A 16,979-nucleotide genomic window follows, 5' to 3' on the forward strand; every position below is an offset into this window, starting at 1 on the left:
ACACTACTGGGCATGGTGATAAGCTCGCAGCCACCACACAGGCTCCACGCTAGCTCATTTAATCTTCCAACAGTTTAGTCCATTTTATAGATGAAGGAAACGGAAACGGTAAGTAACTTGCCTGGAGCCACATAGCCAGTAAAACTATGATTCAAAGATTTAAAAGGTCTGTGTCTAAAACCTGTGACCTACTGCTTGCTTAGAACAAAGGGGCCAGGAGGGTCCTAAACTAGTTGATGGGAGAACTGCCTTCCTGCCTCATTTCTCCCCAACTGTCCTGTAACTTTGGACAAGTTGGACGAGTTTCTCTGAGCCTCACTTTCCTCATCAGTAAAGTGGGAGCTGCCCTATCTCATAGGATGATGGTGAGGATTTGGTGGGATAGTAGGTCTAGTGTGAAAGCAGGAGCAAGGTGCTCTGTGCTGTGAAGCAAAATAAGGCTAGAGTAACGTAATGCGGTGACTCGTTAATAAGCCTGGAGAAGAGCTCTGCTGGGAGCCTCCTGTAGCACAAGAAGGCCAGAGCTGGAGGGGAGAAGATGAAGTGGGTGATGCAGAAGAGGCAGAGTAGGGGTTATGAGACATGCCCGCAGGAGGGTAAGCTGTGCTCCACAACGTGGAAGCGTGTCACGGGGATGAATGCAGGTCCTGAGGAGTGGATGGCTTGGGTATTTCTGCCAGGGACTCCCTGCAGGGAAAGGGTATTTCTGCCACGTGCAAGCACCTCTCTGAATTTCAAAGAAATCTGTGTGTGTGTGTGTTTGTGCACGCATGTGTGTGGGCCCATGAGGACCCAACTTTGCATACTTGTGGACCTACGTTTATTTTCCTTAAATTAAGGTGAAATTCACACAACATAAAATTAATCATTTTTAAGTGTACAATTCAGTGGCATTTAGTACTTCACAATGTTGCATAACCTCCACCTCTGTCGAGTTCCAGAACATTTTCATCACCCCACAAGAAATTGTGTGTACTTTCTAAAGGGTCTGTTCTGTGAAAATGTATTTGTGAACAGCATTAGGTCATCCTGATTTTGCCTACCTGCCCAGAAGCCTCCCTCCCTCATCTGCCTGTCCCGTGTCTTTGGCCAAGGAGTGTGGTCCAAGACCTCAGATTCCAAATGGGTTTGCTAGTCATGGTAAACTCCTCCATGCAGTGTGGCTGTCTCTGGTGGGCATGGAGAAAACCAGCATTTCAGGGTTAATCAGAGGGTAGTTCCTGAGGCTTCTCTCACCGCTTGACTGCCTGTTCTTAGTGTATTAGAAGTCTGTGTTTAAGGGTGTCTGCCAGTGAGAGACTTCAGTCATCGTAAGCCTCTTCCTCAGCCTCAGAGGCAAAGAAGGTAGGTGTTAGTCCACAGTGGAGGAAAATGATGTTTCCTCCACATTTGGCCATCTGTAACTCCTAGTTCTATGTTGGTGCCCTTGCCGCATGGGAAGCCCAGGTGACCTGAATCCACATTGCCCAAGGGTCCTCTGTAGTTCAAGCATTAAAAGGGTAAGAGGGCTGTTCCCCTGGAAGTGTCAGGCCTGGTACTTATATATGCCTGCCTCCAAATAGCTGGCCCTGGGCAGCATCCACTCCCCTGTGATACAGGGACCACAGCACTGGCCAATGTAGTGGGGATCCCTGAATAGTCTCCATGATCTGCAGAGATGGGGCCAGTGAGTAGCAAATCCTTCCATACTGAGTGAGGGGTGGAGGGAGAGAGAGGGAGACAGAGACAGAGACAGAGAGGAAGAGCAGCAGAAGGAGAAGAAGGGGTGAGGAAAGAGCTGCCTTCAGTCATCTAGGGACTACTTCATGCTGATTCCACTACTTAGATCTTGTGCTCACCCAGGAACCAATATCAGGCACACCTCAGAGATACTGCGAGTTCAGACCATGCAATAAAGTGTATATCGCATTAAAGTGAGCATATGAATTTTTTGCTTTCCTAGTGCATGTGAAAGTTATGTTTATACAGTGGTCTATTAAGTGTGCAAAAGCATTATGTCTAGAGAAAAAGTGCATACCTTAATTAAAAACTATTGCTTAAAAATGCTAACCATCACCTGAGCCTTCAGTGAGTTCATAGTAGTAACGTCAAAGATCACTGATCAGGGACTTCCCTGGTGGTCCAGTGGTTAAGACTTCACCTTCCAGTGCAGCGGGTGTGGGTTCAATTCCTGGTGGGGGAGCTAGGATCCCACATGCCTCACAGCCAAAAAACCAAAACAGAGAACAGAAACAATATTGTAACAAATTCAATAAAGACTTTAAAAATGGTCCACATCAAAAAAAAAAAAAGATCACTGATCATAGATCACCATAACAAATATAATAATGATTTTTTAGAAAGGCCTGAAATATTGCGAGAACTACAAAAGTGTGACACATAGACATGAGGTGAGCAAATGCTGTTGGAAAAATGGCACCAATAGACTTGCTCGCTGCAGGGTTGCAACATGCCTTCAATTTGTAAAAAATGCAGTATCTGCAAAGTGCAATAAACTGAAGCGCAATAAAATGAGGTATGCCTGTGCTTTGGCCAGGGGGCAGAGAATGAGCCCCGTGGACCTTCATTCTGAAGGACCTTCAGTCCTTCATTCTGATTGGACTACTTGGATCATGTGCCCACCTAGGAACCAGTGACTTTGGCCAGGGGGTAGGGAATGAAACTCCATGATTGACTTAAATCCAACCGGGAATTCTTTAAGCTAAATATGAGGTCAGGGTTCCCAGGGGCATGTGTCTGAATAGAGGAGTGGTGGGTCTTGAACTAAATCAGTTTTGGAAAGAAAGAACAAGTAGGAGAAGGATGCCGGGTAGACAGTCAATGATATCCTCCATCCTAGATAAAACAAATGTCAAGACAATGGAAAAAACTTGGTGGTGAAAAACAGTAGCAGGAACTAAAATGCTGGAAGAATTGCTCCGTCTGAGGCTCTGCACCTTACAGCTCACCTTATTATTCAGGAAGGTGGGTTGGACAGAGAAAGGGCCCTGATCTTAGGAGGCAGTTGGAATCTTGGCTGAAAGTGGTAACTGCAACCTGAGAAATTCACCTGTTAGTGGAGGATTCAGATGCTTTATCCACCATCTCCAGCTTTGCAGCCGGTAAAGGAGGTGCAGGCCACCGTGATCTGGCTGCAGTTTGCCCTTCTGACTTCATCTCCCACACGCTACCCTCATTCATTCAGCAAGAATTTAATAAGCAGTTACTATAAACCAGACTTTGAAGAGTAGTCCTCTGCCCTCACGGAGTCCTGTGGAGGATACAGATAAAAGAGGTAGTTGTATTACCATGTAAGAAATGGGACGACAGGAGAAGGTGTTACAGAGGGACCTTGATCTGAATTGGGGGTTTAGAGAAGGTTTGTTGGACCAAGAGATTTTTAGACCAAAGCTTGAAAGATGAGTAGGAGCTGCCCAGGTGAGTGTGGAGAGGGAAGAACAGACTGGCTGGGCAAGTGGTTGACTTACTTTGTGTTTGGGGTTGATACTGAGGACTCCCAGGGTTACTGTTTGATCCTGATGGAGTGGTGATGTCTTTTCATGAGACGGTGAACTCAACAGGACTTGCAGATTTGAGGGGGAAGAAATGACTTTAGAAATGTCGAATTTGAGATACTTCTGGTTCAGCCAAAAGGAGGCATCTAGAGCTGGGTCTGGAACTCAGAGGCAGAGAGCTCTTCCAGATACTTGTTTCCCACTGTCTACTCAACACCTTGAGCTTAACGTGCCCGAAATTGGCCTCTTGAGTTTTCTCCCTAATGTGCTTCTCCACCTTCAATCGTCCTCATCCCTGTAAAAGACATTACCCATCCAGCTGCACAAGCTGAACCCTGGATTATTCCAGAAGGATCTCTGGAGGCATCTGTCAGGGCTTTTCTGCCTTGGGCCTTTTGCCCCTAGTGTCCTGTACCTGGCTTCTCAAAGCATCCCTCACATCTCAGGTTAGACGTCGCTCCCTCCGAGAGGTCTTTCCAGACCACCCAGACTGAAGCTGGTCGTCCCGGTTATTCTCTCTCTCCTGGCTGTTTTCCTTCACAGCACCTATCCCAGTTCGCATTTATAATCATTTTTGTCCCAATTTGCTAAATACCTGACTCAGTGCCTCTAGTGTATTAGATCCATCCCCCCTTTGATAACAATTTTTATAACATGTTTCTCCTATACTTATCTTCAAATGAAGTCTATAGCTAATATAACCTTTCTGTATATATAATTTTAAATCAGTATAACATCCTGGCAGTAATAGGAAGGAAAAATAAAAGGGAAGTAATTCATAATAAAAATATTTATTTCAGGGCTTCCCTGGTGGTGCAGTGGTTGAGAGTTCGCCTGCCGATGCAGGGGACACGGGTTCGCGCCCCTGTCTGGGAAGATCCCACATGCCGCGGAGCAGCTGGGCCCATGAGCCATGGCTGCTGAGCCTGTGTGTCCGGAGCCTGTGCTCCGCAACGGGAGAGGCCACAACAGTGAGAGGCCCGCGTACTGCAAAAAAAAAAAAAAAAAAAAAAAAAAAAAAAAATTATTTATTTATTTATTTATTTATTTATTTATTTATTTATTTCAGTATTAAATTCCTAAGTTCCCAGGGCTGAGTACTCAGAAATCATAATGAAGTAGTCAGGTGAACAACCATGAATGCAATAGCTCTAAAAGTTGACTAACGGATTTGTGTTTTAGTGAGATATATTGCCAGTGGTGTGTAATTTTCTGCAGTGGTAAGCAACTCCTGTAATATTTGAACAACAACAAGTAAATCTACCTTTCTACTAATATGCAACAGAGATAGATCCTAGATTCAGATCATTATTAAAAGGTTTTTCATAGTCATGCAGTGTCTAGAGGTACACTCATCAATCATGCAGGACCCAGGACTGTTTTTCACTACACAGGTCAGGTAGCACCCTGGCTCCCACCCCTAAATGCTGGTAGAGTTCCCCCATTCGTGCTGACGATCAGAAATACCTCCCGCATTTCCACAGTGTCCCCTGGACCTAGAGTAGTCCTGCCCTAGTGGGGAGGCACTTGCCTCTCGTCTGTTGTACCGTGAATTCCACGAGGGCAGGATCCACGTCTGAATCTCACTGGAGTACACAGTGTTCAGCACCTAGTGGGCATATATTTGTTGAAATGAAAGAATGCATGACTATTCCATCAACATGAAATTTGTACCAAAAAATGTTAGGAAAGGAGTACACTGCACAGAAGTGTGACCTGACATTGACCTTCCTTCTGCATGCCTTAGGCCAGCTGACCTCTGTTTTAGTGAAAGAGACTTGCAATTATAGCTCCAGACAATGTAGAATTGCAGCTCTTAAATCCTTTACAATGAAGGAAGTCATCTCACCATGCACAAAAGAAACTGCACTGGCTCTGAAGTTGTGGTTTGTCTTTTTTTGGAAAGTCAGGCTTGTCTGTTGAAGAGCTCAAAACACTTGACCAGCTCTCTCATTTATCTTAACATGTGTATGCTATATTTATTCTCCCCTCACAGATGGGGAAATGAAGCTTGCCGAAGGGCCATATTTAGTTGAGTCTTGATCCTCTGCCTTGGGGGGTCAGCTTAGATAAAACAGTATCCTAAAACTCAATTTTTATGCAGTAGTTTAAACCTCCACCCACATTAAATCTGTTACTAGGGCTGCTCACAAGGGTAAAAAGTGTTAGTTTGTGCGTTTTTAACCATGTGACGTGGCGATCTAGTTCAGTCCTCTCCTTTTAGAGATGAGGAAGTGCAGGTTCACGAGACACGGTTAGATAATGGCAGAACCAGTTCTCCAGCTGGTCGTCTTTCTGCTACCTCACATTTAAACTTTTCTCTCTCTCTTTTTTTTTTCTCCAGCTAACCTAAACAGGAGTTATAATAAGGCAGGCAGCCAAAAGGAAGATAATAATGGAAAAGAAGCCAAAGATCTGGTCCACTAGCTGCTAAATAATTAATAAATTAACTAGGAGACGGACTTATTCTAATCAAAATATAGGAAGATGACAGTTGCTTAAAGTTAGAAGCTGAACCTTCAGTTTCAAGAATTCTTTTACCAAGAGCTAATCAGGCTCCTGATAAGTAAATACCATCTCACAACTGAACAGAGATTTTAAAAAAAGGAAAGGAAGGAAGGAAGGAAAAAAAGTCAAATATTTTTAAAGTTTTTGAAAAACAATGACCTCTTAGGAATTTCTAGCACTTAAAAAAAATTCTCCTCCCCAAATTTTCTTTAGTCCACCTGTAGCAGGAGAGTGGTATGTAAATTGAGTAAACTCATCATCGATGCATTTTGAACCAAACTTACCAAAATATTCCACAAAAGAACTCAACCCAGCTTCCTTGAAAAAGTTATTTTTAAGGGGGTGAAAGGTGATATTTCACAAAGTTAAATACAAAATGAACTTGAAAGTGACAAAAGGACAACACAAAAAAATGAGGTTTCATAGACTACTGTTACCAAGAATTATTGAAGAAATGTTGAAAATTAATAAGATTTCTGACAAAACACTTCATCTTCAGCATCTAGCTTCAGTCCATGTGTCCTCTTGGCTTTAGTATAGCACCTTTTAGGGGTTAGAGTGATTCAGGAGCCATGCCTGATACCTATTTTAGGCTTCTCACCAGAAACAGATGTTTCAGATGGAGATTACTACTCCTTCATTTACCACAAGCCACCAGTTGTCAGGGACATTCTTACTTAGTTCCCTTATATTTTATATATCTCAAAGTAGTCAGAAGCTGTTTTAGACTTTAGAAGTCTGGGGCTTGTCTGTTAAAGAATTATTCAGTTGTGGTCCCACTTTTTCTAGGTTGTTACAGAGGAAAAATGCTTACAGGTTTTGATAATGACTGTTTTCTGAATCAAAGTAACGTCCTGGATTATTCAGAGGCATAATATATTCTTATAGCACTTACAGTCTTCAAAGCACTTGTCGTTGATAATCTCCCATTTTACAGACTGATAAACAAAGGCTCTAAGAAATAAGTGACTTGACCAAGGCCACATGCTAGTAGGTCATATATGTTCCAATCCTCTCTGTTCTGTAAGGCCCAACCCAAATGCCACCTCTTCTAAAAGTCTTTTTTTAGAGTCCCCTAATTACTACCTTTGGTTTTCACCACATTCTGACTTGTAATACAATGTCTGCATACATTTGTCTCCCTTGCCGTGAACTCCCTAAGGGCAGAAACCGTTATAAATGTTTTTGTCTCTTCCAACTTATCAATTCTTCCTCCTCAGTGCCAACTTTAAGCATGTTCTCTCATCAGCACCGCAGTTTCTTCTTCTGTTCTAGGCTGTGGCTTTGAGGTCTACAAAGTTCTCGTGAGGTGCACAGGCACACCATGGGTATTATTGCTCATTCGTGTTCATTGCCATATTTTTAACATACAGGTATCTTATGAGAGCTTTGCAAATGTTTAAATTGTTTTACAAGTCAGAAAGGATCTAAATCTTGGCCTTCCTTCATTTCCCTGATGGTTGCACATTCTGGGCACATAGTAGTGATACCAACCAGGGTTCTTGGCCTTCCCCAATCAATAGAAATTGACTAGAGGCCAGACAAGAGATTCAGGCAAGGCTTTATTAGGACCCCTGCTGCAGCAGGGGGGAGCGAGGGAGAACAAGCAGCAGATTTCCTTGCTTGCTCACTGGCTGAGCAGGGGCAAGCTTGTTCCTTACATGGGGTGAGGGTAGGGGTGTGTCCAGGTGTTGGGCTGGAGGGGTGGCGTGTGCAGGGGGCATGCGCAGTACCCTGCTTTTCCTCCTGACACCCTGTTTTTGCTCCAGGCTCTTCAAAAGTGGCAGTTGGGTTTTTTGGTCTCTTTGTATTGATCTCTTTTGGGTACAGAATTTGCCCCAACTGCTTATGCACACAGTTATTTTTAGTCTCATATAGTTTCTTTGTACCTTGTTGCTCCAGGAGAGGTTTATTCAGGCACAAGCATTGCAGCACTGTAGCAAAGGTTCCCAGGTCCCAACCTTTCTCAGTAGGTGCTTATTAATGTTTCTTTGATTAAGCATTTATATATTCACCTGCTCCAATTTACACTCTCCCATTGCTGTATCTGACTGCCTTTTTCTATGTACATGTCTTGAATTCCCAACTAAACTATAAGCTCCAAAGGGGACGAGGGGACGATTATTTCTTTTATTTGTGTGTACGTGTCCTTAGAACATCTTCCATGCAGTATGATCTCAAAACATCTTTGCTAATTGATTTTCAGTGACCAGTTGTGTGATAGAATACCACAAAAAGCATGGCAAGGCCTATACCACCCAACGTGAGTGATTTTGCTTAAAGTACATATTTTGGATAAGTATTTTAAATAGGTGTACACATTCTAAAAACATGTATTTTATTTTATTTTTTTAAACATTTTTATTGGAGTATAATTGCTTTACAATGGTGTGTTAGTTTCTGCTTTACAACAAAGTGAATCAGTTATACATATACATATATCCCCGTATCTCTTCCCTCTTGCGTCTCCCTCCCTCCCACCCTCCCTGTTCCACCCTTCTAGCTGGTCACAAAGCACCGAGCTGATCTCCCTGTGCTATGCGACTGCTTCCCACTAGCTCTCTATTTTACATTTGGTAGTGTATATATGTCCATATATACACTACCACTCTCTCACTTTGTCCCAGCTTACCCTTCCCCCTCCCCGTGTCCTCAAGTCCATTCTCTAGTAGGTCTGCATCTCTGCGTCTTTATTCCCGTCTTGCCCTTAGGTTCTTCACGACCATTTTTGTTTTTTTTTAGATTCCATATATATGTGTTAGCATACGGTATTTGTTTTTCTCTTTCTGACTTACTTCACTCTGTATGACAGACTCTAGGTCCATCCACCTCAATACAAATAACTCAATTTCATTTCTTTTTATGGCTGAGTAATATTCCATTGTATATATGTGCCACATCTTCTTTATCCATTCATCTGTCGATGGACACTTAGGTTGCTTCCATGTCCTGGCTATTGTAAATAGAGCTGCAATGAACATTGTGGTACAAAAACATGTATTTTAAACAGAAGTCACTAAAGCGGGAGGGAGCACCCAGGTCCACACCAAGGGAACAAAGGTGGTACAGAAATGGGCACACTTCTGGGCTGCTGACTGAGCTGGGCATAAAAAGGGGTCTCCTGACTGATGGCCATTTGCTACAGTTCTCTGTTGCACCTGAAGGTGTTTTGTTTCCTCTCAGAGCACATTTCGTTGGTCTCTTATTGTCTGTGGACTCTTGTCAGATTGTCAGCGTGTGATATTGTTGAAGGGTGAAGCTTGTCATCCTCACAGATCAGGCACTCTTGATGAGAACGGAGAGCCTAATCACTAAGCTACCAGAATACACTGTAAAAAAATGGATCCCGCTGGTACTTAGCCAATTGCTAAGAAGCTAAAGATTTTACTAAGCAGTTCAACAATCCTGTTGACCAAATTCACCATTGTTTTTTTATGGTTTTGATGTAAGACAGTTGTCTTTAATACACTGAGAACATTTCAGTTACCAGGCTGAAATGTTTAAATATCTACCTTTAAAAAAAGTTTTTGGACTAAAATGTAATTGATTTCTTAATTAGGAGGACACTAGAGAATTGGCTTTGAGGAATTCTTTTAAAAGAAAGGGCAGTTCCGCATTTAACTTTCTTTGTGTTGTCAAATTTTAAATATATACCTGGAGAGGAAAGAATTGCATGCCTCAATTTATTTATCCCCAAATCTAAAATTTCACATTAAGTTCACTCAACATATTGCACAGTAGATATGAACAATTGTATATGATGCAGGGTGCAGTATGCACAGGGGATCGTTTATTTTTTTAATTTGCTATCTATTATTAGACTTCTAATTACTCAGGCTGGATGGAAGCAGAAAGGTCTCATTCTGATAATCACTGCCAATTATTTAGCTGGAGATTACAGGCAGAAGGAGTTCATTTTAGGTGGTTCAGACTTAAGAAGAAACATTTCTTTACAAGGAGTTCTAAACACACTTGTCTTTTTTTTTTTTAACCCCAATTCTTCACATTTTAACTATTCCAACAAAAATCTACAGTTTAACAAATCTAGAAATGATTAGTCTAGTTCCCTTCCTTTGTGCCCACATGTCTCTCGAGGAAAATCAGTATGCACTGTGGTTATGAAAGGAATCTGTACGATAGACTTATGTTCTATAGAATGTTTGGATGAATATTTGAATGTTAAGCATTTCTAAAGAACTTTGCATTCACTTGCTTTTTATTTCTTGTAATACCCTCCCAGAGAAAGAGTGCACTTTCTATTTCCCTGATGAGGTAAAATTTTCATTAAAAAAATCTAATTTGATTTTCTGAAAAAATGTGTAATTCTTTTTTTTTATTACATTTTAAATAGTCTTAAGGCTCTCGAATCCCCCAAATGACTAATTAGTACAGTAATAATATATCATTCTCTTTTATTAATCTGAAAATTATACTGTCCTCAAGAGACCTCAGTTTGATTTGTGTGTTTTGATGCCAGAGTAGAAAATTTTATCTTGTCACTAAAGGAGTTTCTTCCCTGTGGTTGGAGAGAGAACGATGCAGAGCCAGGGCTGATGTGCCACTGATGGGACCCTGCGTGGACTGGCAGAGAATAGGAGAACCAGTTTCCCGTGGGATGAAGAATTTACGTTAAAGAGTTGAAAGCGTTCTTCTATGTGCTTGGCACTCTCCTGAGTGCTTTAGTTGCAATATCTCATTTATTCCTCATAATCCTATGAGATAGTATCCTCATTTCTAATTCTGTGAAAACTGGGTCTCGAAATATGGATGAGGAGAGATTTGTAGCAAGAGACCCCCACTCCCTGACCGTGCTGTGTGCAAGTTTGCTCAGGAACAAACTGCTAGGTAGTTGCCAGGTAGAATGCTAAGATCAAATACTGTCCCTTTAATTCTTCTTCTCGACATGCAGTTTGAAATAGGCAGTAGAGTACAAGAAGTATACTTAATTCACCAAATTGTACTATTTAACACTCAAACATTTTTTTTCATTTTTTTTAATTGGAGTATAATTGCTTCACAATGGTGTGTTAATTTCTGCTTTATAACAAAGTGAATCAGTTATACATATACATCCGTTCCCATATCCCTTCCCTCTTGCGTCTCCCTCCCTCCCACCCTCCCTATCCCACCCCTCCAGGCGATCTGATCTCCCTGTGCTATGCGGCTGCTTCCCACTAGCTATCTACTTTACGTCTGGTAGTGTATATATGTCCATGCCTCTCTCTCGCTTTGTCACAGCTTACCCTTCCCACTCCCCATATCCTCAAGTCCATTCTCAAGTAGGTCTGTGTCTTTATTCCTGTTTTACCCCTAGGTTCTTCATGACATTTTTTTCTTAAATTCCATATATATGTGTTAGCATACGGTATTTGTCTTTCTCTTTCTGACTTACTTCACTCTATATGACAGACTCTAGGTCTATCTACCTCATTACAGATAGCTCAATTTTGTTTCTTTTTATGGCTGTGTAATATTCCATTGTATATATGTGCCACATCTTCTTTATCCATTCATCCAATGATGGACACTTAGGTTGTTTCCATCTACAGGCTATTGTAAATACAGCTGCATTGAACATTTTGGTACATGACTCTTTTGGAATTATGGTTTTCTCAGGGTATATGCCCAGTAGTGGGATTGCTAGTTCATATTGTAGTTCTATTTGTAGTTTCTCAAGGAACTTCCATACTGTCCTCCATAGTGGCTGTATCAATTTACATTCCCACCAACAGTGCAAGAGGGTTCCCTTTTCTCCACACCCTCTCCAGCATTTATTGTCTGTAGATTTTTTGATGATGGCCATTCTGACTGGTGTGAGATGATATCTCATTGTAGTTTTGATTTGCATTTCTCTAATGATTAGTGATGTTGAGCATCCTTTCATGTGTTTGTTAGCAGTCTGTATATCTTCTTTGGAGAAATGTCTGTTTAGGTCTTCTGCCCATTTTTGGATTGGGTTGTTTGTTTTTTTGTTATTGCGCTTCATGAGCTGCTTGTAAATTTTGGAGATTAATCCTTTGTCAGTTGCTTCATTTGCAAATATTTTCTCCCATTCTGAGGGTTGTCTTTTGGTCTTGTTTATGGTTTCCTTTGCTGTGCAAAAGCTTTGAAGTTTCATTAGGTCCCATTTGTTTATTTTTGTTTTTATTTCCATTTCTCTAGGAGGTGGGTCAAAAAGGACCTTGCTGTGATTTATGTCATAGAGTGTTCTGCCTATGTTTTCCTCTAAGAGTCAAACTGATTTTTAAAACATGTTATACTTTTGATAATAGTCCTTTTGTAACTGACTGGGGTGCCAGCATGTTTCATACCCATTTTGCATGATCTCTTCATTGATCATTTCTTAACACCAGAGCACTGCTTTATTCGAAACCAATTAGAGGCCTCCACTTTTAAAAATAAATGCTAAAGAAGATTGGGGGTGGCATTTCCCGTCTTGTCCTGAACCAACACTTGAGAAATCTTTCAGTGCCCTTGGCTCCAAACTGCAGGTGTGCCCTTCAAAAGCATCGCAGAAAAACAGGAGGGTTAACTCCAAAGTCAAGAGTTTGAGATAATGATATGAGTTTGAGTGTAACATTGTAGTAAGAAAAATGTCAGAAGCTGACATGAAAGGAAAATTGTCCCATGAAAGAAATACTACCTGAAATTCTGAGTGGAAGATGTTTTTAATATGCCTTTAATTCCACATTCATGCAGTTCTAGTAGTGAAGCAGGTCATTTAAGAGGGGTGGTGGCTTAGGCCAAAAATAAAGTTTCCTTGAAACCAGATGAGAGGCTAGCCCTGACAAAAATGGAATCCTGACTGTTCACTCACAAAAATGTAAGCAAGTAGAATTTTGTGTCAGAGGAAATAATCTAAATGAAACAGGATCTTCACTGTCTTTTGTGATGGAGAGATGCTAAAACAGCCATCAATAGTACAGCCCTTCTATAAAATGTGAAGCAGCAGTTTAAATATGGAAGGCATATTTTGTAATAACCTATAAGGGAAAAGAATCTGAAAAAGAATAGATATCATGTGTGTGTGCATATATATATATATATATATATGCACACACACATACATATATATATAACTGAATCACTTTGCTGTACACCTGAAACTAACGCAACATTGTAAATCAACTATACTTCAATAAAAAAAATAAAATAATATAGCAGCCTAATGTATTCTGGTCTGGAACCATGTCCAAGACATATTGAAAGGTGCAGAACAACATGGGTTGCACGGTTTTCGTCTGTATACAGATGTTTAAATATGTACAGTTGTAGGCATATACATGCACAGAAAATAACTGGAAAGATACATATGAAAAATCTACATTTCAGGAAAGAAATGGAAATTGGAGAGGAAGGGGGATTTTGTGGATTTACTCAGTATGTTTCTATCTTTAAACTTTCACACAAACATGCATATGCACACACACACACACACACACACACACACACACACAAAATTAAGAAAACTATATAAACAGCGAAAGCAAAGATTTAAGGTCTCAGTGAAGATGTATAGTGGTTAAGGCATAGGTTCTGACGTAAAACTGCCAGGGTGTGAATCCCATCTCCTTTACTTGCTATATACTTCCTTACACAAGTTATTTAATTTCTGTTGCCTCAGTTTACACAAATGCAGCATAGAGATGATGGTTCTTATGTCATATAGTTGTTACAAGATTAAATAAGTAATACATGAGAGAGCATATGGATCATATGTTTAATAACATAGTGAACATTCAGTATATAATATTTTTATAAATGACTATACTTAAACATCTAGCTACAATCAATTCTGTGTGCAAACTTTTCAGTTAAAAATGCTTCCAGTGACAACTCTCGTCATCACAATGTATTTTCTCAGAGTTTCACCGTGGACGTTAATGATACTGTCATATTTTACCCCAGTGGTGTTCAGAGCTTCCAAAGGAAGAATAGCAAAGACAAATGGAATTATGTTGTTTTTTGTACTATGTCATACATTCCATTTGTGGAATAGTCCTGACTTTTTGCTTCTTTGACCATCTAATCTAATGTACATATTTGTTAGTAAACTCTAGAAATGGAAATAATGAGGTTTTTCTTTCTCCCTTAGGAAGACTATGATCGTCTGAGGCCTTTATCTTATCCAATGACTGATGTCTTCCTTATATGCTTCTCTGTGGTAAATCCAGCCTCATTTCAAAATGTGAAAGAGGAGTGGGTACCAGAACTTAAGGAATACGCACCAAATGTACCCTTTTTATTAATAGGAACTCAGGTATGTCTGCTTTGATTTTACCCATTTAAGAATAACCTCTGTGGCCTGCCTTGTGGTGTTGCTCTCAGGCAAATGGCCCCAAGGTTTAGCAAATGAGATAATATATGTTTAATCTCAGTTGTTATAATAAATTCTGTCACATTTTTGGAAAAAGTAGTGTCAAAGAAAGCAGTTACTATATTAGTTGGTTTTAAAGATGAGGTTCTTTTGTAATCTTTTTTGATACGTGGGGTTAAATGGGACTACATGCTTTATCTTTAAATTAAAGACTGAGAATGTTATGGGACATTATTAACGTTTCTTAACTAGATTGATCTCCGAGATGACCCCAAAACTTTAGCAAGACTGAATGATATGAAGGAAAAACCTATATGTGTGGAACAAGGACAGAAACTAGCAAAAGAGGTAATGCAACCTTTACAGAATTTAAAAATAAATGTAAATGAAGCTAAGGTAATAGTAGAAGCTAATGTTTATTGTGCTTTACTGTATGCCAGGCACTGTGCTGAGTGTTTTACATGCATTAGCTCATTTAATCCTTGCCTCTATTCAGTGAGGTTGGCCTGCTAGTACCTCTGTTTTATGGAGGAGAAAACAGAGGCACAGCCTTGTCAGGTAACTTGTAAGGTCCCGCAGGTAGTAAATGGCAGAGCTGGGCTTCAGTAAAGGCCTCACTCTGGCCTTTACACCTGTGCTACACTGCCAACAATATTTTCCTAGTAAGTCATGTGTACAAAGAGGCGTCACAAATAGGGGCTGCTTAATCAGGCCCTTTCTTCAGTGAAGACTCATGGAGTAGGCAAATGGAGTGGAATAGGAGGACAATTTAAGTCTGCAGTTAAAAACAAAAAATTATGACTAGGTTGGAGAAGAAACGTGTTGTTGAATTCTCTTCCACAAGAGAATTTTTATGAAAGGTGGAAAATATTATCATTTTAAAAATATAACTGTGATGCACAAAATACCTTTTAACTTACATTCTTCCTCTCCCCAAAGTGAGGCTTACTTTTTTCTCCATTTGCCCCTAACATGATTGGATTCTATTTTTTAGATGTTATGACTTTAATAGGACTTTTGTGGAAATGGAATATAATAAGTTGTTTTTAAAAATACTCTCAGGAGGCAGAAGAAAGCAAGAAAACTTTTTGGAGAGCAGTTTTTCCTAAAGCAAAAGATAAATAGCTTTACTAACAAGTTACTAACAAGGAATTTCACATATTAAATTCTGTCATCTAGGAGAGAAGGAATTTCTAAATTTCATAAAGGTAGAAGTCATAAATGAAAACATTGATGATTTAACTATGTAAAAATTTAATATGACATCAAATGCCAGAAATAAAATTAAAAGTCATGTAACAAACTTGACATTTATGGCAGAAAAATGGGTTAATATCCTTAGTGGACATGAACCCCTTGCATATGGATTAATCAGAAAAAGACATACGCATACCCCAAAAGGAAAAGGGACTCAGAACATCAATGGGAGATTCTCCAAAAAATGCGGATTGCCATTGAAGATAAAAAATATGTTCATATTCCTTAGTAGTCAAATGCAAGTTCAGTTTCCATCTATAAAACTGGCACACAAAAGAAGAGACATTAATTAGAATACCCACTGTTCCAGGTGTAAGCAAATGGGTACTCTGTTGTTCTGTTGGTCTTTGAGTAAAAGCCTCGACAACATGCAAAAGCCTTAAAGTCATGTACACTTTTGATCAAGCAATTTCATAGGGAGGAGTTTATCCTAAGAATATTATACAGGATGTGCTTAAAGAGATAGCCATAAAGTTCCTGCATTGTTTATAATGGCAGAAAAAAAAACCCTGCATCTATTAAACGTTTATACTAATTTACTTACTGAGATGTTCATGTTTATTATGTAGTCTAAGGGGAAAAAAGTGGTTGCAAAACACCATTTCTAGGCCTGTCAGCAGCATTTGGCACAGGTGGTCCCTTCTTGAAACACATTCACTTGGCTTCCTTGAACGCCCTCTCTTTGGCTTTCTCCCCGCTTGTTGGCCTCTCCTCCATCTCCTCATCTCCCCATCTCTGAATGTTGAGGGTCCAGGGATCAGCACTCTGCTTCTTGGATGTCTTTCCTTCTATATCCATACTCAGTCTTTAAGCTTGGTAAGCTTCTATCCGTCTTGTGGTTTGAACAGTCTGCTACTGAGATTCCCAAATTTCTATCTGCAGCCTGGACCTCTTCCCTAAACTCTAGACTTGGTTATCTAACTGGTCATGCAACAAGTCCATCTGGGTGGTAAGCATCTCAAAACTAACATGTCCAAAACAGAATTCCCAATTTTATCCTCTAGGCTTAGTCTTCTCAGTTACTCGGATCAAAAACCTTGAAGTCACGCTTGACCTTGCTCTTTCTCTCATACCATTCAGTGAACCCTCCAGCAAAATATATTTCTCTACGTTCAGAATATACCCAGAATCCAAACGCTCCTCTCTGTCCCCTCCTCTGGCAGCCTGGTTCAGGCCCCCTCCCTCTCTGGCCTGGATTACTGGAACAGCTGCTCACTCACCTTTCTGCTTCTGTCTGTGTTTGTTAACCTGTTCTCAACACAGCAGCCAGAGTGAGACTTTAAAAATAGAAGCTCCATCAGCTCCCTGCTCTGTTCAGAACCTTCCAGTGGCTTTATTATCTTCCGAATAAATAAAGGCCCAAGCCCTCACCCTGGCGTACAGGCCCCGCTACCTCTCTGCCT

At 40.4% G+C, this 16,979-nt stretch overlaps 1 protein-coding gene across 1 annotated transcript in view; it reads left to right on the plus strand.

Annotated features, from left to right (window-relative positions):
• RHOQ (ras homolog family member Q) overlaps window positions 1-16,979 on the plus strand; it is a 40,832-nt gene that overhangs the window by 19,475 nt on the left and 4,378 nt on the right. Inside the window, exons 3-4 of the mRNA XM_060117328.1 lie at window positions 14,098-14,262; window positions 14,572-14,667. Coding sequence (XP_059973311.1) covers window positions 14,098-14,262; window positions 14,572-14,667 — 261 coding nt within the window. The remainder of the gene's footprint in view (window positions 1-14,097; window positions 14,263-14,571; window positions 14,668-16,979) is intronic.

This window comes from Mesoplodon densirostris, chromosome 14 (assembly GCF_025265405.1).
Source record: "Mesoplodon densirostris isolate mMesDen1 chromosome 14, mMesDen1 primary haplotype, whole genome shotgun sequence".
Taxonomy (NCBI): Eukaryota; Metazoa; Chordata; class Mammalia; order Artiodactyla; family Ziphiidae; genus Mesoplodon; species Mesoplodon densirostris.